At 46.6% G+C, this 24,580-nt stretch overlaps 1 protein-coding gene across 1 annotated transcript in view; it reads right to left on the bottom strand.

Moving 5' to 3' along the window:
- Positions 1–2,188: 2,188 nt before the first annotated feature.
- Positions 2,189–24,580, bottom strand: part of Cd99l2 (CD99 molecule like 2) — a 72,022-nt gene continuing 49,630 nt past the window's right edge. The window contains exons 2-9 of the mRNA XM_042680422.1: positions 23,355–23,420; positions 20,166–20,234; positions 19,959–20,057; positions 17,755–17,820; positions 9,353–9,391; positions 8,356–8,475; positions 3,487–3,552; positions 2,189–2,506 (exon numbers count right to left, since the gene is read on the bottom strand). Of these exons, the coding sequence (XP_042536356.1) occupies positions 2,442–2,506; positions 3,487–3,552; positions 8,356–8,475; positions 9,353–9,391; positions 17,755–17,820; positions 19,959–20,057; positions 20,166–20,234; positions 23,355–23,420 (590 nt within the window). The 3' untranslated portion in view covers positions 2,189–2,441. The remainder of the gene's footprint in view (positions 2,507–3,486; positions 3,553–8,355; positions 8,476–9,352; positions 9,392–17,754; positions 17,821–19,958; positions 20,058–20,165; positions 20,235–23,354; positions 23,421–24,580) is intronic.

Here is a 24,580-nt window from a genome sequence, read left to right as displayed (position 1 = left end):
CCCCAAGGCTTCTGCAGGCCCCAGTCTCCAAGCAAATGTAACATACTAGTGGGAAGGAAAAGGCCAGTCTCTGGGGTGAGACTGTGAATAGAAGGCTGAGGGCCTGCCAAGGCCTGTCCAGGCCCTCTGAGCTAGTACCTGTGGGCCAGTGATGAGTTTTATGGCAAAGGGCTTTGTGCAGAAGGCACCGAAGTAGCTAAGGGAGTGCAAATCGGTGTTCTTTTCACTGAAGTCACTGCTATTGAGAAAAGGATTTCACACAGAACATGTATTTTACACTATGGCTGCAGGGTGCAAGGCCTTTGTCACCAGATGGGCCTCACCAGCAAGGTAAAGTGGGTAATTCCTGTGTAGGTGGCAAGAAGCCAGAGACGGCAACAAACTTCACAGCGTCCTTTAGCCTAGCAACTAGCCAAGGCGTGAAGCCGTCATCTCCTGATGAACTCCATGTTAGGGCGACACCAACCTTGCAACAATCAGCCAGCAGGGTAGGGGGACTGCTAGTTCACTTCTTTTCAAAAGAAATCCCAAATTTTATTTCCGACAGAATATCCAGGTATTATTTAGAACAAGAGAAAAAGTCCCTTATGTCTATGGGATGTAAAACAAGCACTGGAGACATTTCCCCTTTGCTTTTTGTTCATCTGTTATCACAATGCAGTTGGGAACCTGGGTGACAGTGGGAATTCTGGATTCACTTCTTTTTTTTAACTGATTTGGATTTTTTTTGGTCTTTTTCTTTTTTGGTTTGGAGAATCAAATCAGAAAGTTGCACTTGCTAGGCAAGTGCTTTGCTGCTGTGCTATGCCCCAGCACATTAGTTCACTTCTTAAAGAACCACAGGGTCCTCCTGAGGCCACATTTCCCTCTCAGATCCACAGTGCAGGTGTGCGTGGTATCAGTGATGAAACAAGACAAAGGGGTGCATCCGAGCCCACAGGTGCACAGCCACCTGGACACCTGGCATCACCCTTACACCCTACACCATGAGCATGCTTTGAAAGCAGAGGCCACACTGCAAGCTTGTATTCGACATTAGAATTTCAATGTTTCACTGCTAGGTTTCGAATGTTTCCTTAAGAAATGGGAGTTTTCCCATCCTAGCACAGCAGGTGCGAGGAAGCCTATGCAGCTTGTGGGAAGTGTGGGGTAGGTGATCATGCAGTCCAGAAAATCCTTTGAATTTTGCAAAGAGGAACTCGCTCACCCAGGGGTGCCCCTCCTGCTTTCACAAGTGTTTTTTGAAATGGCAAACTATTAGTTCCCACAGGTTCTAGATTCAAGTTCAGTCTCCAAGTGCTCAGCTCACTGGGGTTAAAGACCAAAGGAACCTAGGAAGCCGGCTCTGCTTCACCTAAACCACGTGCTACCTGGTAGATCTGGGTCAGTCCTTGGGTTCCCAAGTTTAATTTTCCCCTGGAGAACAAGGTCCGAGGACTCTTCATCAAAGCAGACAAGGAAGACAAATACAGAGCTAGAAAGGCAGTGGCATTCCACTTGATTAATCCAGCATCCCTCCCTCCCCCACCCCACCCTTACCTCCCATTTCACATCACACATGCTGCAGATATTCTCCCTACCTGTAGTGCTGCTGCCCAAAGAAACATTGCAGATGGAGTAGGGGTGCACACTGACCTAGTCTAAAACTCATGTCAAATGCAAAAAATGATTGCTAAGATCTCTTACCCAGGCTGGCCTGTAGTCACCCCAGCTCCTGGGAAATCCAGTGGGAGCTCCACAAGTTACAGCAGCCAACTTCCTTAGTTCCTAAAGTCTCCAGGGAAGAATATCAGATGCATACTTGCCCTTAAAACCACTGAAAAGCCTCCACCTGGACCAGCTCTCTGGAAGCCCAGCAATGTAGAAGCGGGAATTGGAAAGGCCAAAATAAAACCAGTGTCCCTTCCCCCTCGCCCCACCCCGTGTGTGTGTGTGTGTGTGTGTGTGTGTGTGTGTGTGTGTGTGTGCGCGTGCGCGCACGTGCGTGTGTGTGCATGTTGCTTGGTGTTCATTTGACCCTTGAAGGGGTTCCAATTGAAGAGGCACTAACTGGGCTCTCCTCAAACCCTCAGGGGTCACTGGCAGAGGCTGCCTGTTGGCACTCTTGCCACTGTGAGCAGCTCCAGTGTGCAGAAAGGCTCTCCTTTGACACTGCTCTCGTCATTCTCACTCCAGTTCTCCCCCCCCCCCCCCTACACTAAGGCCAGAGCAGGCTGCCTCAGAAGCTTCCAGTACTGGAGATCCGCAGCCAGGTCTCTTCAGGGTACCTGTGGCAGAGTGAGTGCCCTGCCCTCCAGGGTAGGGCACGGAAATCACGCTCAAGAACACCCAAGCTTGTCCAGGAAACTCAGAACAATGAAAAGGCAATGACATGGGAAGCTTAGAAAGGAAATCAAGAGCTGGGGCGCGCGCGCATGCGCGCTGCTGAGCCAGGCCTCCCTTCAGATCCGCGGCAGCTCCGGTGGTGGCGGCTGTGCAGATTGTGTTTGCAGTGTTGAATATTTCACTAGGGAAACAAAAAGATTTCTGTGAGGAGGGGCTCGCCTCCATCCTGCACAGAAAGAACAGACAACCAAGCTCCCAATTCAGGGTCTCTGCATGTTGTGCCCAGAGCTGGAGCAGCTCAGACCATCCCTCTGGGTCCCACTCCCTGTGTTAGGATTGGGGTGCAGGACAAATGGAGAAGATGCACAGGCTCTGCAAAAGCTCAGCCTCAGCTTCTTCATGTGGAAGTTGGGAATGCTCCCATGTGGACTGCTGGGTTACTGTAACTAAAGTACTCAATCCAGCACTGACTGAGCCGGGGTGGCACTCATTCCGTGTCTAAGTTTCCATTTGTGATCTTCTTGCCCATTATGTGATACACAGGGCCAAGTTACCCTGGAGCTCCCTGCCGCCCCCCCCCCACTGCTATCTTGCTGCTCGGATCGTGTTATTCACCTAGGCTGTCCCCGTCGCCCTGTGTATCCATGCCAGTCTCAGTGGATGGAAGTCACCTGCTGGTCTGCACAGGTTGTGTCTTTCTGGAGAGATAGGTCACTCCAGGTTCTGACCATGCCTCGGTTAGTGTTTGAAGCGAGTGAGTGCCATGCAGTGTTTGGTGATTTCACATCAAATGGCTACAGATTCTACTGAGAAGCTATCACACAACTGTGTGTGAACACGGCCAGGATGGCGATCTTTTCTGTTACCACGGAGCAGAGGTGTTTGGGATCTAGCTCAGGCAAACCAAGAGCAGAGGCTGAGCAGCAACAGTACCCAGAAGCCATGGACCTAGCACCACAGAACTCTGACTGCACTCCAGGTTCCTAAGCTTTTTGATTGATCAGGGAAACAGTTTGGTACCCTGGGTAAATGCCAACTCTGCTGGCCTTTCTAGAAGCAGACACTCCTGAGCTCCCTTGCTTCACAAATCCACCTCTGCTGTATTTTGAAGCCACCAACTGGAACTCGTTTGGCAAGGGACAGCAATCACAAAGTTCTTACCTTGGGGCTCCTCACACACAACGGCTTCCAGATTCTCCCCCTTCACATAGTCCGCATTAAGATTCTCTGCAAAAGGCAAAGGCCTGTTAGCGAGGGACAAGAAACTTCCCCCTGCACCTCTATGATCACACTAGCTGCTCAGCTCCGCCCACAAGAGAAGTCACTGCACGGCAAGGCTCAGCACCAAGCTATGGGGCCACATGTGGCCCAGGTGCTGGGCAGGTGGAAGGGAGCCAAGTGTTTCAGGAGTGACTGATGGAGGCAGGGCAGTGATGGTAGATAGCTACACGGGGCTCACTTTGGACATGCCAACAAAGCCTTCTGCTAGCATATGGCCTCTCAGGCAGCACCTGCTCAGGCAGGCCAACTGGCTTCTCCTGGCAGCATGGAGAACCGGGATCCCCACCCAAGCTGCTCTCTGCTCTGCTTTATGATCGAGGATTGGACTGGCCCCGCCCTGCATCTGCTAAACAGAGCCAAGAATCTATCTTTATGTTCTCCCCTGGTAAGTAACCTGAGACCTATGGGAAGTGGGGGTGGCCGGGGCGGGGGTTAGTTCTAACTGATCCACACTGAGCAGGCACCAGCTCAAGCCAGTTGGCCATCCTGGGCTGCAAACTGCTGCCTTCCCTTGTGGTTGCTGGTCTCCAGATGGAAGCCAGATGGGCCCATGAAAAATGCTGGCGTTACTGTTTGGCAAGAGTGATTGCCGCCCCGCCCCCCAGGGCAAAGCCAGGCATATGATGAGCCGGTACTTGAAGGCCTTAGGCCTCCCACTCACTGCCAAGATGGCTTTCTTGTTCAGAGATGACCACCAGCAGACATGTGATGGCCCCCCTCCACTCCCCTGAGCCCCTAGCCCCAACAGCAGCCACCTTGGGTCTGAGGACACACAGTCTAGCAGGTGGCATACTCACACATGTATCAGAAAGAGCTAAAGATGGTTGGGGGTGGCAGCCAAATTGGGGAGTGCCAGGAAAGGGAGATGGGACAATAAGCGATGAGAAAGCGCGGCTGGGAAGAGGGGCCAGGGGATGGATAATGAGATGTCCAAGGCCAAAGCACAAGGAGCGTGAGGAAGTCCAAGCACGTTGTTACCTTGACCTTCTGCTGCATCTGAAGGCAACACACGAAGCTTAGAACCAGAAGTAAGAACTCAGCTCCAGGCAACAAACCTCTTGGGCTTTATGTGAGAGGCACTGACCCTTGGCACGGAGAGCAGACAGGGAGGTCCAGGGTCACCTAAGTGGGGGCCTCTTTGCTAGCAACAGAGGCTGAGAGCATCACAGGGCCACAGCGGAGGAGAAAGGTCCTCCTAGCAGCCACCGGCTGTTTCTCTGGGGGGGTTCCTCCTTGGCCCTTCCTGATCTGCAGGTGCTACAGGCCAAGGCTGACTCGAGGCAGAGGCTCAGCGGAATCACTGGGAGGGGAAGGAAGTCTCTCCACGACTGCTCGTGAGCTTAACCTCCTGCACAGACATGCCCTGGGCCCTTCTGGCTGCAGACCCGGATGAGGTGCAAGAAAGTCATGGGTGGGCTGGGAAGGTGGCTCAGTGGTAGAGCGCTTGCCTTGCATGCTCAAGGCCCTGGGTTCGATTCCTCAGCACCACATAAGCAAAAAGAAAAAAGCCGGAAGTGGCACTGTGGCTCAAGAGGTAGAGTGCTAGTCTTGAGCTGAAGAGCTGAGGGACAGCGCCCAGACCCAGAGTTCAGGCCCCACGACCGGACCCCCCCCCCCCAAAAAAAAGAAAGTCATGGGTGCACAAAGTACCCACAGTAGCCCCCATGGAACAGAAAGCTCAAAGGAATGTGGGGTTGGAGTCTGGGCACCTACAGAGAAAGCAACTGACCAATTTGGCCCCACAGGCTTGAGTGAGATCAGTAGGGGGCGCTGTGGCAACACAAAGAAGCACTGCTGAGGTGGCCACTGGCTGAGTGGCTGGAAGGCTCCGTGGGTGGGACTCCGTGAGGCCTGGAAGAATAGCAAAGGCTATCCCTGGGGAGAATTGGGTACCAGGAAGGGACACTGGCTGTTGGAGAGACTCCCTGGAGACAAAGACGAGCCAAACCTCAATGGCTTATGAATGACAAGCTCAGAGCTTAGGCACTTTTAAACATGGTGCCCTGGAAGACACTAAACTATAAGAGAGATGATGAAGAGGATGTAGATAAAACCATCCAGCAGGGTGAAGGCAGAAAGAAGGGCGTGGGCCTGGACAGAGCAGTGGTAAAAGGGAGGCATGGCGGGTGTGGTTGTAAAAGGGAAGGCACGGGATTTCCTGCATGGGCCAGGCCTCTGTGGAGCCAGAGTGCTTTGCCTGTTCATTCACCTTGCAAATCCTCACACCGGTCTGCTTGGGGAGACAAGTAGAAAAATGATGGGGCTCCTTGAACCTGAGTGCCCCCCCGACCCCAAGGCAAAAAAAAAAAAAAAAAAGTCCCACTGAGATGTTTATTTGGAGCTTTGGAAATGAACCTTTTTCTCCTCTCTTCCTACTGGTACCTGAGTGGCCTTAAGCCATCATTGGCTTTGTCTGATCACCTGATTTGTCCAGAGACGGAAGGGAGCTGAGGTCCCACTGGGAGAAAGCCCAGATGGACCACCCTGTCTGTACAACACAAGTCCTCTCAGCTATCTGCTGCCCTGCCTGTTCGAGGCTGACACATGAGGCTGGCTTTGCACCCACGGGCACAGCTCTGAAGACACGGGCCCTGGGTGTGAATGATCTGTGTGAAGGGTGCTAAGCTTGACCTTTGTAGCTGTGACCAGTCAGGGTTTCACCTTGACCTTGACCTATGTACCTGAGCCCCCTGGTGGGGACACTATCACAAACTTGAGCTCTGAGGAAGGGACCTGAGCAAAGCTCATCAGATCCCAGAGCGCCTGCTCTGAGGTGTGTGTCTCCAAGCATGGAGACAACCATTATCTGCCACAGGGCCTTGGCACAGTGTAGAAACCTGGTTTTGTGGAAATCCCAAAGTTGCAGAAATCAAGTTTGAAAACTCCTAAGAGTCCTGTGTGCAGCGTAGAGTTGAGGGGTTTATGTCATTCGGTGCCTTGTTGACAAAGCAGCTGAGCCAGATGACGCCCATGCCCAGGCTCTCCTGCTAACTCTGTGTCATGGTGGCCTCTTTGGTTTATGAAACCTCACCAGGCCTTTTGTGTGGCTTTTTGTGTCCCTGGAAGCTGTGAAGGTGACCTTCTCTGGGGAAAGGGTCTTTGCAGATGTGGTTGTTTCAAGATTATGTACTTGGTTTGTTTGGAAAACCTTACCTAGGAACCTGCTGACTCCTACATTTGGGGCTTATAGTCTGAACTGCTCACACCCTCTTCATGACTAAGACCCAAGCCCAAGCACCAGTGGCCAATTTCCAACTTGCTTCCCAATTACATGGGTAAGGAAATGGCCAGACGAAAATGTGTCCAGAAGTTAGAGGTATGGCTCAGATGACAGAGCACCAGCCAAAGAAGAAAAGTCTCAGATACTGAATCCTGCACCCGCTCGCTCTCCCTCCCCCCCCCCTCACACACACACACACACACATACACACATACACAAAAGTGCCTATGTGCTGCTGGCTAAAAAAGACCTACACTCTAAATATGGCTATGAGCGCATCACTGCATATGTGACAGTTACAAATTAATCAAGTGACTTGGTAGGCAGTGCTTTGGTTGTGATTGGTATAGCCGGTCAAACAGACTCTATCTCGTCCTCTCCATTCCCCACTTTGTCCTACAGCACAGGTTAACCCAACTGTGACCTTTTTGGAGAGTGAGCTACTCATCAGACTCTTAGTCTTTCTCTGGCCAGCAGACAGCTCTGAGCTGCTCTCCTTCTCAAAGCCCTGGCTCAGGGCCTCTCCCCCTGCTCACAGTCCCCAAGATAGGGACAGTCCCTGGCCACAGGGAAGGCCATGGCAGTGGAGCAAACCCACCTGCTGGAGTGCTGATGGCCTTGGGGACAGAAGCTGAGTCTACTCTGCTGTGATCTCTTCTTCTTTCAAAGGTGTCAGAACAAGGTGGGAGATAGGGGGCTACAGCTATCTTCCTCTTCTTCCTTGCTCCTCATTCCAGGCCCAGACCAGGACACTGACACCAAACTGTCCCAACACCTCTTCTTCCTAAACTCGGCCCTCTCTTCAAATGTGGCAGTGTTCTCCTTTTGCTTTTGAAGTGGGGGTGATGGATAGCACTAAGCTCTCCTGTTCCTATATGATAGCCAAGTCGGGGGCTCCCCGGTGTCACTCTACAACTGTTTAATTCACCCCTAAACTCCCCACCCATGCCCACAGTCTAAAACACCACCAATCTTCCAAGTCTAGTGGGGACAAAAGCCTCAGTCTGTTGCTTTGCTTACATTTCTGTTCCTTCAAACAATTCATGATTCCCTTCATTTTAAAGTATCTAGTTCAAGCACTGACCTCACAAGAGATCAGAACCAGAAATGGGGCATTGCCACCAACCCAAGAGCTCTGGCTTGCTTGAAGGCACTTGCTACCATGTCTAAGACACCCACAGAGACCACAGCCCTGTGGTCACAAGAGCAGGCACTGTTAGGAGAGACCTGTGGCTCCAGGGATCCCACGGTTCCTCCCACACTAGGAGAAGAAGACATCATACTGGCCAGCAAGCTTTGTCCCCACAGACATTGGGCCTCTGGGAACTGGGCACCTGAAGCGAAGAGTCGCCTCGTCTGGCTCCATCTGTTCTTTGAGGCTGTTATACATTTCAGTTCAGCCCACATTTTCCCCTAAGGATTTCCTAAACAGCTCTCACGTACCCAGGCCCCAGAAGCCTGCTTACATGCTGCTCTCTGTGGAAGGGGGTTGGCCACCCAAGCCCCTTTCCCAGTTCAGCTGCACTTACGCTGAATGCTGAAGCAGAACTTCTTCTGCTGGTAGGAGATGTAGCTGGACACTGCCCCAATCAGGGCCATGGCCAAGGCGCTGGCCACTCCTGCGATGGTGCCAGTCTCTGCAGACATGCCTGAGCATAGAACAACAGGGAAAGTTGACACAAAGACACAGTAACACAAGGCTCAGCCCAGGACTCTGCTTTTCTTTAGTCCTGGGCTAAGCCAGCTTATAGGCCCATCAAACCCCGAGCCAGCACGAGATGGGTGTGCCACATAGTCACGACATGACTATGGCACAGTGCCCCTTGGATTTGCCAAGTGCTTCTGGTCTTCTGTAAAGACTTCCATTTGGAGGAAGGGCGAAAGGGCATGGCCCTCCTCTTACTGAGGCCCCCGAGACAACAGGATCTGGGGATAGCAGACTCCCCAGTGGTCACCTCTTAGCCTGGGAACTAGATCTTCATGCCAGTTCCCTCAAATAACTGCTCCTCCGTGCTATGGGTCTCAGTAGTCTCTACCATGAGCTTCTTCACCCCAAGCCCAAAGGCAATAGGGCTAATCATGACCCAAAAGCTCTGAAACCATGAGCTAAAATATATCCTTCCTCCTTTTTTGTGCTGGTACTAGGGCTTGAACTCAGGACCTAGCATTCTCTCTCTCAGTATTTTCATTCAGGGCTAGTGCTCTACTGCTTGAGTCACAGCTCCACTTCCGGCTTTTTGTGGATGGTTAATTGGAGGTGTCTCACCAACTTTCTGCCTGGACTGATTTTAAACTACAATCCTTAGATTTCAGCCTCTTGAATAGGGAGAATTATTGGCGTGAGTCACCAATGCCCAGATCTTTTCTCCTTTGAAGTTGATAATTTCAGGTATTTGGCCATAGTGGTGAAAAACTAACACAGAAACATGCAGAGGAAAAGCAGGGAGATCAAGTCTGCAATCAGAAAAGGCCAGGACATGTTCTCCGCCTAGTTTCTACCAGAAACTCTAAAGCACAGACACCCACCAGATCCAGGGTCGTCACTGCTGCCGTATCCACCGTCACCTAGAGAGAAAGCACAAAAGCACTTAGTGTCTGCTGCGGCCCTTCAACCAGTGGGCTTCAGAGTCAGCAAAGCAAGGGAGCTACCAAGCTCTGAGCACTTTGGTTTTTTGCAGGCCTGGGATTTGAACTCAGGGCCTGGGTTCTGTCCCTGAGCCTCTCCATGCTCAAGGCTAGCACTCTACCACTTGAGCCACAGCACCATCTCTGGCTCTTTCTTAGTAGTTCATTGGAGGTAAGAGTCTCACAGATTTTCCTGCCTGGGCTGGCTTCAAACTGTGATCCTCAGATCTCAGCCGCCTGAGTAGCGAGATTACAAGTGTGAGCCACCAGCGCCCAGTCCTGAGCACTTCAAAAAGTTCATACACACTGTGCTCCACTTTATATCCGTTCTCCAATGAGACAGTGGCACTCAGCACACCATATGAATGCCATCACCATGCGTCTCCTAAGCAGCTACTGTCCAGCTACAGGGAACATAAGGGCCAGCTCATTAGCTCATATCCACTCCTCACATTCTCACAGCTCTGAAACATCACAGACATGTCCAACAGATGAGTGTTGACAGGGCTTGGGAAGGATGGCATAAGGGAGGTTGGGAAGGTTGACAGTGCTAAAAGAGAAACATAGGAAGGATTGCTGTGACAGACCATACCCATCTCACTATGGTGATGGCTACACAGGTGTTGAAACTGCATCGGGACACCCTCACACCTGAGTGTGCACATGTACACACATACACACACCCTTCCCCAGACAGAAACTCCATGACAAACCACTGCTACCATTAATTTCAGGATGGCACTCGGTCTGAGCCTCAGTCTGGCCTTCATCTGCCTTCCTTCTTAGGGCCAAATGGTGACTGATAGAGAGAGCCATAGCTTCCAGGGCCCTTAGGACAAACTCGGTGAGAGTTTTGGAGACAATGCACTCTGACATCTCCTTCACCAGGTTCACAGAGTATAAAACCGCGCTGCTCTGGTGACGAAACATGGAATGGAGGAACAGGTAAGAGGGGTAGAGAAGTCTTTGTGCTTTCCACTCAATATTTCGCTATGAAGCTAAAGTTGCTCTAAGACATAAACCCTATTACTGAGAAAAGTCATCAGGTGAAAGATGAAGTGTGTTATACTCCCATCGGGAGTGCATTTTGTGCTAAAAGCATTTCAGAAAAATCTCAGATACTTATAGAACAAGGAACACCAGTATTTCTGTTTTGTTTGGGTTTTGAGACAGAGTCTTGTCAGATAGCACAAGCTACTCTCCAACTCTACATCCTGCTGCTTCAGCTTCCTGAGTGCTGAGATTAAAGGGATGCAGCCCCATGCCCACATGCATTTGTAACAAGCACAATCACAGCTGTGGAGAAGCAGAGAGGGAGGAGGGCAGGAGGCATCGCGTGTGTTAACGTGTCAGCCGTGAGCGTTTGGAGTCTGATGGCACTAGCTTGTCAGTGCTACTCTCTGCTGTGCTGTCACTAGATTCCTTGGTTTGAGTCTGAGTAATTCAAGCTTTTCTTTCCTCCCTTCAAGCTAGAATAAAGTTCCATGTTCTTGCCTTTCTGTCCTTCTTAGTACTTGGCAACAAGAAAACCCAGCACTTTGAATAGTACCCGCCATGCGAGTGCTGAGCGAGAACTGGCAGGTTGCAGAAAATAAATACAGGATTCCCCTTGCCTAATTCCTTGTCCAAGACTGATTGAGTCCCAAAGCTCACGACTTTGTGCACCCAGCACTTCCTCTCTGATCGTATCATTGTCGAGAGCACCATCCTAAGGTCATAAGTAGCATGTGATTCTGCTCATCCAGACAAGAGATCCCATCCTGTTGTCATCCTGGGAGGCGAGTTAACAAGTGGAAGATCAATCCTTTCTCATCGAGTTGAATGAATTAGTTAGACACCTTGGCCTCTGTGGCCTTGGCCAAGGTCATGGCTTTGAAAGTGTGCACACTCTGAACACATTCTCTGAGCTCAGAATGAACCCAGCTATTCTGTAAAGTATACACTGTGCAAAACAGAATTGGGCCAAGTGGCAAACACTGACCTAAAATAACGAAGTCAATGTAATCCATGAAAATGAATCCAGGCCTGGGAAGGTGGCTCAGTGGTAGAGCGCTTGCCTTGCATGCCTGAGGCCCTGGGTTCGATTCCTCAGCACCACATAAGCAAAAAGAAAAAAGCCGGAAGTGGCGCTGTGGCTCAAGTGGTAGAGCGCTAGCCTTGAGCTGAACAGCTGAAGGACAGCGCCCAGGCCCAGAGTTCAGGCCCCCACGACCGGACCCCCCCACCAAAAAAAAAAGAAAAAGAAAATGAATCCAACCCCAGTTCCATCAAAAACAATCAACCCAACAGACAGACTCTGTTGGACCTCGATTTTTATCAGACATTTTCCTGCAGTGTCCATCACAGTGCAATATGCTTTCAGTATAGATACCTGAGCCCACACTTAGCTACATGGAGTTCTGTGGCTGGTCCTGCAGTGACAGTGCCACTGAATCTGGATCACCAGAAAAATCATTGATCTTATTGGAGAAAGAATTCTAGGACAGACAGAGGAGACTTCAGTAAAAGCAGGTTTAAGAAGGCAAAGCAAAGGCATGCACCCTCAGACCACAGAGGAGGGCGGGAGGGCTTAAGGTGTGCTGGGCTGGGCTCTGAAGACGTCAGAGTTAAGATGTCCTTAGCTTCCAGAGACTCGGCTGTCATCAATGCCTCCCACATGTCCAGATGTGGACTTGTTGGCCTTGGATGGTCAGACCAAAGCTTGTATATTTTTTTTTTTACAGACTTTGGAGTTTGAGGGCAGCAAGACCCTGCTGTATGTCACAAGCTGTTCCTAGTGGAACACTGTGCACAGTCCAGAACATGATGCTTTATCTACATACAAGCTAGGATTCTCAAAGGTCAGGTTTCCCACATTCCTGCCAACCGTTATGCAGCAGGGACCCTGTAGAGCAAGAGGCTCAGTGAGGAAGTTGTGTACAATGGCTTCAATATATTTTCTCCACTCTGAGAGCTGCGTTGAAGTTGATGATTGACATCGTGGTAATGTGGGGAGGCGGGGCCTTTAATAAGTGATTAGGCACAATGTAGTATGGGCAGAGCAAGCCACAAGGCCAGACCTCAGTACTATAATTAAGATTTACAGAGAGACACTAAAGTCCCTGTTCTAGGTCTGGATTCGTTCCAAGCGCAAGTTGTTATAGAGTCAGATACCCCTGTGTACAGGGTTCCAAAGCCCTGTTCCCATGTGCCCTTTGACTTTTCTTCTAGCCCAAGAACTTCACCAGATGTAACCACCCGCTATAGCCTTGCAATCTCCAGAGCTATGAGGTAGATACACTAGGACACTGGGAATAAGCCCCAGTGTCAATGTCTCAATACATCTATGTACACATGTTATCAGCCTTAAGTCCCACAGAGGCTCACACCAGAGGAGGCAGCAATATAATGTGTGTCTCTCCAATGGCTCGCAGTGAGTGCTGATGCACATGGATGCCAAGGACACAGAGGCACATCACATAGTAGGACTATCACATCTACAATGGCAAGGGGTTCTCTAGTATTCAAGGATGCTGGTGAATATCTAGACTATAGAAAGTCATAGCAAAGACTTCTAGAGATTTTTTTAATGTAATTATACAAAAGTCAACAGAAAAGCAAAAAGAAAAAGAAAAGTTTAAAAATGAATCAACAAAGCCAGATGTGGTGGCTCACACCTGTAATCCCAGCACTCACGAGCCTGAGGCAGGGAAGGATTACAAGCTCAGTGCCAGTTTGGGCTACATCATGAGATCTGTATGAAAACAAATAACCCAAAATAAAGAAGATAAAGCTTGCTTTGAAGGACTCCCAGACACCGAGTTAAAGTGAAATGCACACATATTCCACAGCACACGGGGCACCCTGGCTGAGGCATCAGCCCCTCCAGCAAGGCCTTCCAGTTTCACAAAGTCTCCAGGATACAGATCTTGTCTGTCCTCTCCGTCAGCGCTGACAACAGTCTCCCTATAGATCACACAATAGGGGCTTTCCCCAATCAACACGAGATTCACTGTCCCATGCAGATCCCCCAAGAGCGACGGCAGAGCAGCCCCATGTGTGCACCACACTCCCTGCTCTGTGTAGTGGTAGACAGGGAAAAGGGATCCAAAGTCTCTTCACATTCAACAACATACTCTTTCCTTGTGTTATGAAAGCTGGAAAGAACATGGAAAGTGGTCCAAAGAAGAAATCATTCGAGTACCTCTCTATGAGGGAACTAATGTTATCAGAAAAGCCCACTGTCAGGACTTCAACAAACTGTAACCTCTTTCCAGAAGATCAGTGTCCAAAATATCACACAGTGAGTTCTGCACATGAATGGGCCCCAGGGAAGGAAACATAACATGAGTCGATAACAGTAAAAGAACACACGACAAGACCCAGATACTTCAAGACAGTGACAGTAAATACAGCCAACATGGAAGTATTTCCCTCAAAGATTCAACAGAACAAATGGATAAATAAAATGTGTCTAACTATATAAATATTATCCAGGAAAAAGAGAGGTTGAGGCATGCTGCAACATGAGTAAACTTTGAGGACATGACACTGAGTAAAATGAGCAAATGTACAAGGCTACTATTTGCTATAGATACAGGATATAAATTTTGAGGACTAAGACTGGGACTTGAACTCAGGGCCTCAGGCTTGCAATTGGCTTTCTTGATTTTGGCTGGCACACAACCACTTGAGACACACCTCGAGTCTATCATTTTGCTGGTTAATTGAAGATGGAGCCTCACATACTTTTCTGTCCAGGCTGGCTTTGAGCTGTGATCCTCAGATGTCAGCCTCCTAAGTAGTTAGTATTATAGGCATAATTCAGTGGTTTGTGGACTAAAATAATTTTATATTATAGAGTGATCAAAACTTTAAAAAACTGAAAGGCTCAAGAGAGAAACTTGGGGGTTTGGGAGATGCTGGAAGACTGGAGAATCCAAGCAGTGAGACCAGAGAGGCGAGACTTATTATTTGTCCTTTACTCTCTCAGATGCTTAGCACCTTCTTATCAGCAAGCTTAAATTCGGCTGAAGAGAGGTCCAGAAGGTGAATACAGGAAATTGAAAAAAAAAAGATTTATCACTTGTGATATTGTGAAATAAACCCCAAATTGAAAAGTGAGTGACAGGAAGCAGCTGGCTGGGTCTGGACAGCTGCTGGCCGAGTGTGGAGATAGGTGAGCACGGGCTGTGCAGACGCCTGGCATGACATACGGGACAATAGCTGCCAGTGGCATCCCCTGAGGCAACCAGTTCTCAGAGGGGAACAAGGATACCAAGTCTGGAGCACCATCTCCTTTAGCCCTTGGACATAAAGAGGGCATTCATGCTTCTTCACGCATGCGTCCTATGTCTCGAGAGCCCTCTTGGTGACCCAGACCCTGTCCCTACCAAACGGTTGCCATCTTGATGAGGATGGGGCTGCACTCCTGCCGCGTTTTTTTAGCACTGCATGCTTTGGGCCTTAAACATCTGGGGATAAAAATGCGGCCTTGCAAAAGACATAATTTTTCAAGTTGAGGTTTGCAGAAGTGATAGGCAGCCTTCAGGAGGGGAACTAGGTTCTTACGTTAACAATCAGGAGAGCTTGCTTCCTGTCTGTGCACTCAGCACCATGTTTGTCTACAGTGAGGGTGCTGGATGAGCAAGGCAGGAAGAGCTCTCATCTTCCTGGTGGACTCCCAGCCCTAAGAACAGAGCCTGATGTTTAGGCCATCCACACTACATCACTGTACTTCAACAGCCAAGATGGGCAAAGACACATGCGTGACACCTGTGAATTTTTTACCCAGCATTCACCTCCCTGCTGGATATGGATACACTGAGTTGGACACCCAACAGGCATGAGACCAGCAAGGGAGTTGCAAAGGGCCCGGGGGGGGGGGGGGAGAGAACACTAAGTAGAAGGGGATCACCAAAATCTGATGCTACAGAGCTCATTCAGGCCGGAGGGCTGTGGCCGTCAGGGAAGTCGTTGGGATTCACAGTGGGAATGCCAGGGAGTAAAAGACGGAGGGGATACTGCAGGGGTAAAGCTTCATGGTCTCAAGTTTTTCAGTCAAAGAAAGCAGGTTGGGCTGGAAGGGAGTCATTGTGGAAGAGAAAGGTTTAGTGTCATTCTCTTAGAAAAAGGCAAGAGGATGACTTATGACAAATGACTCATTTTACCTAAAAAGGGGGGCTCTGTGAAGGGTAATAGTTTTCTGGTGGAAAAATAGTTAACATATGATTTCAAAAATACACTCTAGAAGGGCTGCTGCATCTATGCCCCAAAGAGTCAAGGCTGGAAATGCATTAATTGGGTTCTTTTCTTTTTGTTGAATCTGATCATTTCTTTAAATGTGACACTCTCCCTTTGCTCACATCGCAGTCGTGTTTTCGTGTAAAGGGTAGTGTCTCAACTCCCACTGTGGCCTTCAGTTTCACACTTGTCCTTTCTGCAGGGACTCTGACAACCACATGACAGAGGGTATAACTGAAGCGAACAATTGATTATTCTTTACAAGAGAAGTTCCAATATGAGCCTAATTAAAGAATTTCCTAACACTTCTTCCTTGCTAAAACAAGTACTTTTAATAAAGAAAAGCCTCTGACATGTCATTCAGAGTCTCATTCGTGTGCGTGCTTACACACGCACCTCCTGCCTTCCTCTCCCCATCTGAAATACCATTTGTCACCCAGGAGTAATTGGCTAATTTGCTGGCTTTGCCCTTTAAATGTTCCATGTTCTCCTGACACCCGTGAGTTTCATTTCAAAGCTTTGGGGGCTTTTTTTCCTAGAGATGAAACCGCCTGGAAAGGTGTTTCGAAGGACAAATGTGACCATGGTATACTTTAATCAGGAGAGAACACTGTTCCCATATGAAAAGCACGCAGTTCTTCCAAAAAAAAAAGGAGCAAATGCGATGACTACAGCCAGGGCTGTGGGAGTATTTCAAGGTTCCAATCTGATACACTTATACCTTGTAACACCCTCATCCTGTCACGGCAGATTGCCATGACGACAGGTAACAACCAAAGAGTTACGAACAACAACTTACCATGCAAACGTGTGATCAGAGCAAGTTAAGATGTACAAGATACAGCCACAGGTTATAACCCTACTTGGTCTTGCTACGTCAAATCTGGCCTGCCATCTCTCCATACTTAGGAGCAGATATGATGTATGCTATAATGAAAGATTAAATGGTTGGTAGCTTGGAGGAACTCCATAGGATACGATTTTTTTGTTTTCTTTCTTTTTTTTTTTTTTTTTTAGGTCCAGTCGTAGGCCTGAACTCTGAGCCTGGGCGCTGTCCCTCAGCTCTTCAACTCAAGGCTAGCGCTCTACCACTTGAGCCACAGCACCACTTCTGGCTTTTTCCTTTTTGCTTATGTGGTGCTGAGGAATCAAACCCAGGGCCTCAAGCATGCAAGGCAAGCGCTCTACCACTGAGCCACCTTCCCAGCCCTATTTTTTTTGTTTTCTTTTATGTCTTGGTAGGATCTCCTCTAATTATAGTGGTGATTACTGAAATATACACATGTAAAATTTCATAGATACATCAGCCCCCCCCCCCCCCCACACAGAATATGTCTAAACTCTGATGAAGTCTGAGTAAGGTCTGGAGGTGACTTTTCACTGTAGTAGTGCTCTCAGCTTCCTGGCTTAGCAGTGTGCCGTGATTATATAAGCCATTATTACCCTCAGGAAAAGTTGGGTTAAAAAGGATACAGGAGGGCTGGGAAGTTGGCTCAGTGGCAGAGCGCTTGCCTTGCATGCCTAAGGCCCTGGGTTCGATTCCTCAGTACCACATACGCAAAAAGAAAAAAGCCGGAAGTGGTGCTGTGGCTCAAGTGGTAGAGCGCTAACTTTGAGCTGAAGAGCTGAGGGACAGCGCTCAGGCCCAGAGGTCAGGCCCCACGACCGGATCCAAAAAAAAAGGATACAGGAACTCTCCTGAACTATTTGTAAGTCCTTAACTATTTCAAAACAAAGGGTGTTTCCAAAGCTACCTGACTTGTTACAAGCCTCTCAAAAAGAGTTTTTCATAGTGATTGGCTCCTTCCACCTCAGGACAGACAGGCCCTCCAGCCAGTCACTGTCCTTAGTGCTATCTGACAAACAGACTTCTGCTAACATGGAGACAGTAGCCCGCACAGCTTCAGAGTATAAGGAGTGTCACCACAAAAGGGTGGTTTCTCTAGGATGATTCCTTCAAGTTGCATGAGCCCCACTGTTCCAAGGGAACCCCAACTTGCAAGCTGAGTTGTCTAGGTACCCACCTCTCATTTCCCTGAGGCTGAGCAAGGATGGTTTGACAACTCAGTTGTGCTACCTACCTTTATTTTTATCAGGCTTGTATGCACCACCTCCTAAGATGTCTTCAAGATCCTTGTCTGAAAAACCTAGAAGAGACATAATATGCATTACAGTGACCCAAAGAAAATGTCAGCAAGAAGAAACTCCTATTTGTTAGTGTTGCCCAGCATCTACTAAAATGTCACCTCCACTTATGAATGGCCTTCATGGTGCTGGGGATGTAACTGAATGGTAGAACATGTGCCCACCATGATTGAGGCCTGGATTCTATCTCCAGCCCCCCAAAGTCAATGTCCTGATGGAGGTGACAGGCAAAATTCCAAGACTGTTAAGATACACACCCTAGATGACTTCTTGTGTCACTCTGGGTGAGTGGGGTGTGGAGGAGATACACAGTATCTCTGAGATTAGATTATATTGCGGGCCAAAGGTGAAGCAATTCTGCTAGTGTAATTAAGGTATGTTAATCAAATAAAGAGTAGTTTGGGTGGGCCTGACTTAGACAAGTGATCCCTTCCAAAGCAGATTTGGGTCTTCCCAAGCCTCAGACACCAGAAGCAAATAATAGACTCTTTTGATCTCCTGACCCTCTGCTTCCCACTACCTTTCTCCTGCTAGTCTTGGACAGGTAGCCATTCTCCCTATACCTGGAAAGAAAGATTTTCCTTCAATAACCACAAGAAAACCTAAGTTCAGATGAGATTCCAGCCCTGGCTGATACCATCACTGCAGCCACAGGAGACCCTGCAAAAAAAAAAAACCTGCTTCCTGACTTTTTTAGAACTTACGAAGTTTCTAACACTTTGTTACAGAGTCACAGAAAAGTTCATTACAGCTCACCCACGGAGTGTGTATATTTGGGTATTCTATGGAATGAAATGGAAAGTCTGCTTAATGTATTTCCATTCTCCAAATACTATTCACAACTATGGAAGTTCTGCTTCTAACTGGTGTTAGCTGCTTTGGGTCGTAGGAAACCACACTTACTGGACAGAGGAAAGGATGCATCAACTATAGTCACACCAACCTAAATACCTGGTAGCTGTATTCTTTTAATGACTGAGACAAGCCTGTCAATATAGGAACCTAAATACCTCGTAGCTATATTCTTTTAATGAATGAGACAAGTCTGTCAATATAGGAAAATCACTGACTGTACTGACTGTTGATAAGATTTTGAGTGTTAAATCATGTTTCAAAGCCAGTCCAAGCAAGAAAGTCTGTGAGACCCTTATCTCCAATTAGCCAACAAAAGATCAGAAGTTGAGCTGTGGCTTGAGTAGTAGGAGTGACAGTCTTGAGCACAAAAGCTAACAGACAACACCCAAGTCCTTAGTTTGAACCCCAGAACTGGCACACACAGACAAAAAGATTTTGAGTGAAACTTAGGACTGTTAAAAGCTTGAATATACTACTGTGAGTTCAATATTTAAAGACTTGTCCTAATAAAAATGGTGGTGACATCACCAAATATGACTTTTGGTCCTGCATAATGAAGTGTGACATTATTTTGAAGGTCACCAATGTTTTCCAAATGTGCCATGTTAATAAACCACAAATGCTGAAAGTCCCCTGAAAGTGAATGAGGAAAGTTCCTGATCTATTTTCATATTCCACACCGCACGTAGCATGAAAACATAAATACTGTTTGGGATTTGCTGTTCTATCACAAAAGTCTTCCCACACCGACTTGAGAAGTCTACTCAAATATTCCCCCACCTTTCCAGCTACATATCTGTGTGAGACTGAATTTTCTTGATCTACCTCAAGTACAGCCACATATTAGAGCTCGATGGAGACAGACATGTGAGATCCATAATAATGTCTCAGAATAAGCCAGACATTAAAGGGATTTTCAAAAAATGTGAACAATACGAATATTCTCAGTAAATTAGGTTTTTGTCTGGTCAACTATTTATTCCTCATAAAATGAGCTACATACATTAATGTACATGGCTTTCGTATTTCTCACATTAGACTAATAGTTACTCCTCAATGTTCAGTTCTAAGATGCTAAATGCTGATAAATAGAGCCCACAGAAGCAAAAGTTCTTGAGCAATTTGGTCATTTGTAGAGTCCTAAAGCCAAACAGTTTCAAACACCGCTGAGCTAAGATGCTCCTGTGGCTTCAAGTGGCCCAGTCTCCATGGGCTGTTGCAGTCAATGAAGTAGAACCACTAGAAGCCATAGAGCTCGCCATTAATTTCAACAGCTTGGGCTTACCTCCTTCTCCTGCTGTACTTGGGTTCCTGTGGCCATCATTTCGATCATTTCTATCATCCAAGGCATCAGCTAAGTCAAAATCATCTATTTCAGGGATCCCTGAAAGAAAAGAAATAGCCAAATGCTTAAACTATATGTAGCTCAGAGACTGTCCGAGAAGGCGCTCCACGGGATCCTCCCCTACTGGTCTCAGAGAGGGTCTCTTACCTGCAGCATTTACTGGAGCTCTGGTTGCTCCTGGCCTCTTGGTTGTGGTGCTAACATAGTCCCATCTCTCTAAAAGCAGGAGGGAGAATAGCAAGGGTCATATGTTTACTAACGAAATGTGTATCTGCTTCATAGCTTCGAGAAGTCATTGCATAAATAGAGTACTCCTGTCTTGGTGCTTGGGCCCTTACATGATCTCTAAAGAGTTCCATAAAGCTGAATTCATATCTAACCACAAAAATCTCAACATCCAAAGCAATCAGGAGAAAAGAACCAAGTTAGAACCATCATAGGACCTGATTTCAAAATATACTACAAATCGACAGTCATCAAAACAGCATGGTACTGGCATTAACGTACAAATCAGTTTAAAAAAAAAATAGAAACCCCAGACATAAATCCACACACCTATGGTCAGTTGATCTTAGACTAAGGGGCCATGAACACACACTTGGGGGAGGACAATTTCTTCATAAATGATGTTGAGAACACTAAATATCCACATACAAAAGAATGAAATTGGACGTTTAGCTCATACTAAGTACAATCAACTAAGAAAAAAAACTAAGACCTTCAAACCTAAGATTTGAAATTGTAAAATTACCAGAAGCAAATATAAGGAAAGCTTCTCGACATTGTTGTAGGCAAAGAATTTTGGAAGTATGACCACCCCCCCCCAAAAAAAAAAAAAAAAAAAACACAGTCAACCGAAGTGAAACAATAAATTGTTTCACAAAAGCTTCTGCACAGTCATGCAGACAATCAACAGTGAATCACAAGGTCGTGCTTTCATGAGATGAAGACATGCCCTAGCCTCCATTCTCTCATTGCATCGTAAGGTCAACTAACTGGGGATTGAGTACTTTTGAGACCTGAGCAAGAGAAATCATCTTCGCAAGTTTTCGCTAATGTTTGATATTTGGTCACAGTGATAAGAAAGTTCACCAATACTCTGTAAGAATTTTAAAATCTAGCCAGGCACTGGTGGCTCATGCCTATAATCCTAGCTACTGAGGGGACTAAGATCTGAGGATCGTGGTTCAAAGCCAGCCCCGGCAGGAAAGACCATGACTCTTACCTCCAATGAGACACCAGAAAACCGGAAGTGGCGCTGTGGCTCAAAGTGGTAGAGTGCTAGCCTTGAGCAAAAGAGTTCAGGGACAGTGCCCAGGCCCTGAGTTCAAGTCCCATGACCAACCTCTCCTCCCCCCCCAAAAAAAAGAATAATAAAATCTGCTTATCCATTTCAATGAAACATCCATCTGGAATTTTAGCAGTGTTTATTTTGAGTCTGTCAGTCAAATGAGGCAGGTATGCAATTCCTAAGGCATGCCCACATACAGCCTGTTCCTCTAATCACCTTATTCAAAGCACTCACCTTGTTCCAAGTACTGTGCTAGGTGTTTCACATAGCCACTTATATAATCACTATAATATTCCTACAACATAGCACTTCTTGTTTTTATATAACAGATGATGAAACATGTTTCAAAGAAAGGTGACTTACTCAAAGTGACAGTTGACTAAGTGGTAGATCGAGGGTTCAGACACCCAGTAAGTGTGACTTTAGAACCCCTCGATTTCTCAACCCATATATACAAAAGTCTTGTAAACCAATTTAAAAGAGATGAACAACCAGCTGAGAAACGGGGAAAGCGTATAAACAGACAATTCACGAAAGTAGAAAATGCAATTGGCCAATACATATATAAAATGCCATAATCAGGACGATGAATAATAATCAACGATGTAATTTGTTTGTCATATAGGGAACATACTTTGACTAGTAAACTCTGCTCCTGTTGAAGATCTGTGAACACAGGTACAACTATGGCAGCATCAGTGAAAGTATACAATATCCCACCTACTGTGGAATACAATTTGACAGAAATTGGTAGGATGGATACACTTTCTGGCTGGCAGCTTCATCTCACTTAGGCACAAAGAATATGGTCAAACATATTCAATGTAGCTTTACTTTGAATTATACATAAAGCCAACAAATCATAAATCTGCTAGTAGGAAATTGGCATATAAGTCATGGGCAAATCCACATCATTGGAATCCTGGTTCCATGAGGCACCATTTGCTATGCTGTATCTCCTCAGTACTTGAAACAATAATGACACACAGCTGGCACTCAGACCTCTGCTCAATGTACACTAATTAGCAGTTGAGAACGATAAGGGATATGTGGTTATATATGTGTTGGTATGTGTGTTATCTATTTTACATAGATAAGACTTTTTCCACATATTTATTTGGAAAAAGATGTAATTAAGAGGAGGCCATCAAGATAAGATCATATCAGATTATACAGAGGGGCCTGAACAGTAACAAGTGTTCTCATGAGACCCAAAGGACACAGAAAGGGTAGCATTATGTGAAGGAGAGGGTGATGTAGCCACAAGCCAAGGAATGTAAGGGACCACCAGGAGCAGGGCAACTCAGGGAAGCATTGTTTCCCTAGAGCCTTTTGAGGGAGTGGGGATTTGTTGACAAATGGACTTAGAATGTCTATTTTTCAGAACTTTGACAGGATAGTTATATTCTTTTAAGCCATGCAGTGTATAGTCTCATCATCGCAGCTGGAAAAAAAATCTATTAAAAATAAATATGTTCTCTCAGGCCTTCAATATACTTTAAATGAAAAAGTTATAAAATAACACATATATGAGTATATGAAAAAACCCTAAAGAAAAGTAATTGAGATCAATACACTCCATACTGACTGAGAGTGGTACCCTCTTGGGAAAATTGGTACATATTTTCAACAAATACCTTACATAGTCTTATTTTCTTTTGTAGGTCCTGGGGCCTGGGTACTGGCCCTGAACTTTTTTTTTTTTTTTTTTTTTTGCTCAAGGCTAGCGCTCTACCACTTAGACACACAGCTCTATCTCCTGTTTTTTGGTAGTTCACTAGAGGTAACAATCGCACAGGCTTTCCTAGCGGGGCTGGCTTTGAACCAAGATCCTCAGATCTCAGACTCATGAGTAGTTAAGATTACAGACATGAGTCAGCAGTACCCTGCCTTATTTTCTTTTAAACAGAATTTATGAAAACCAACTTCATATGATCAAATGTAATCTAGACTACCTGTTCTTTTCTTGAGGATAGATTATGAATGAGTAGTCCATATTGATCAGTATCAATTTCTTTCAATAATTTATTTAATTTGATACTCACGCTTCAGTGGAGAATTTTTTTTCCGAGCATCCTCCGGATTAGAATCATCCCTGACATCCCCATACCCTACAAGCAAAAAGGTAAGTTTTCAATTAAATATTTTCTCCCCAAACAAAATAATACTTACATAGTCTCTCCTTCTTCTCTCTCCTCTTCTATCATCTCCTTTATTCTTCCTATTCCCTCCTCCTCCTCCCCATCTTCTTTCCTCCCTCCCTATCTTCTTTCCTTCCTTCCTTCCTTCTTTCCTTCCTTCCTTCCTTCCTTTCCTTCTTTCCTTACTTTCCTCCTTCTCTTCCTGCTCATCCTCCTTCCCCGCCCCCTTTGTCTTTGTCTTGGGGACTGAAGAGTAAATCTAGGACATTACACATGGTGGACAAGTACTCTCTCACTGAGCTACATCAACAGCTCTTCCGCAATATATTCTCTTATTTATTTACTTTATTGTTATTATAGAGGTGACATACAGAGGGGTTACATCGTACAGTGTCTTCTGTTCCCTCACTCTCTCCCAGTCCCTCGCATCTCCACCCACGAGTTGCATAGTTCACTTTGATCAGTGTCCAGTGAGTTCCACTTCTACACTTTTTACCCTTTTTCCTTGGATTCTGTGCTCTCCCCTCACCCTCCCACAGATATGTACATGAATACACCATATATAAGGTAAAGAATACAGAATCATCAGAAAAAGAAAAAAGTAATTTGTTTCCATCTCTTTGGAATTCATTTCAGGATGCATGTCATTTTATATACATATGAAGAGGTGCTTAGGGATTGCCCCTTTGTGATTCTTTCCTAAGGTCATCCTCTATTGGTCTCACTGTATGGGAGTATCTAGGATCCTGTGTAATTTGTCATCTCCCAGTGAGTTTTAGATCTAACTTCCTCATATCACGGAGAACCTGTGCCGTTTTGTGTCTCTCATCTTGGTTTATGTCGCTTCACATGATTTGTTCTAGTTCCATCCATTTCCCTGCAAATGACATTATTTTATTCTTTCTAATGGCTGTGTAAAATTCCATTGTATGTAGGTACCACAGTTTTGGGATCCACTCATCTATTGTGGGGCATCTGGGTTGTTTCCTATCTTGGCTATTGTGAATAGTGTGGCAAGGAACATGGATGTGCAGGTACCCCTATCATATCCTGGCTCATGATGCTCGGGGTAGATGCCCAAGAGTGGTATGGCTGGGTCTTAGGGAAGGTCTATGTTTTGGTTTTTTTTG

This window comes from Dipodomys spectabilis, unplaced genomic scaffold, assembly GCF_019054845.1.
Source record: "Dipodomys spectabilis isolate Male_0828 unplaced genomic scaffold, ASM1905484v1 ptg000060l, whole genome shotgun sequence".
NCBI lineage: Eukaryota > Metazoa > Chordata > Mammalia > Rodentia > Heteromyidae > Dipodomys > Dipodomys spectabilis.
Note: the sequence above shows the minus strand (reverse complement) of the source record. Positions and strands in the feature narration are given on the sequence as shown.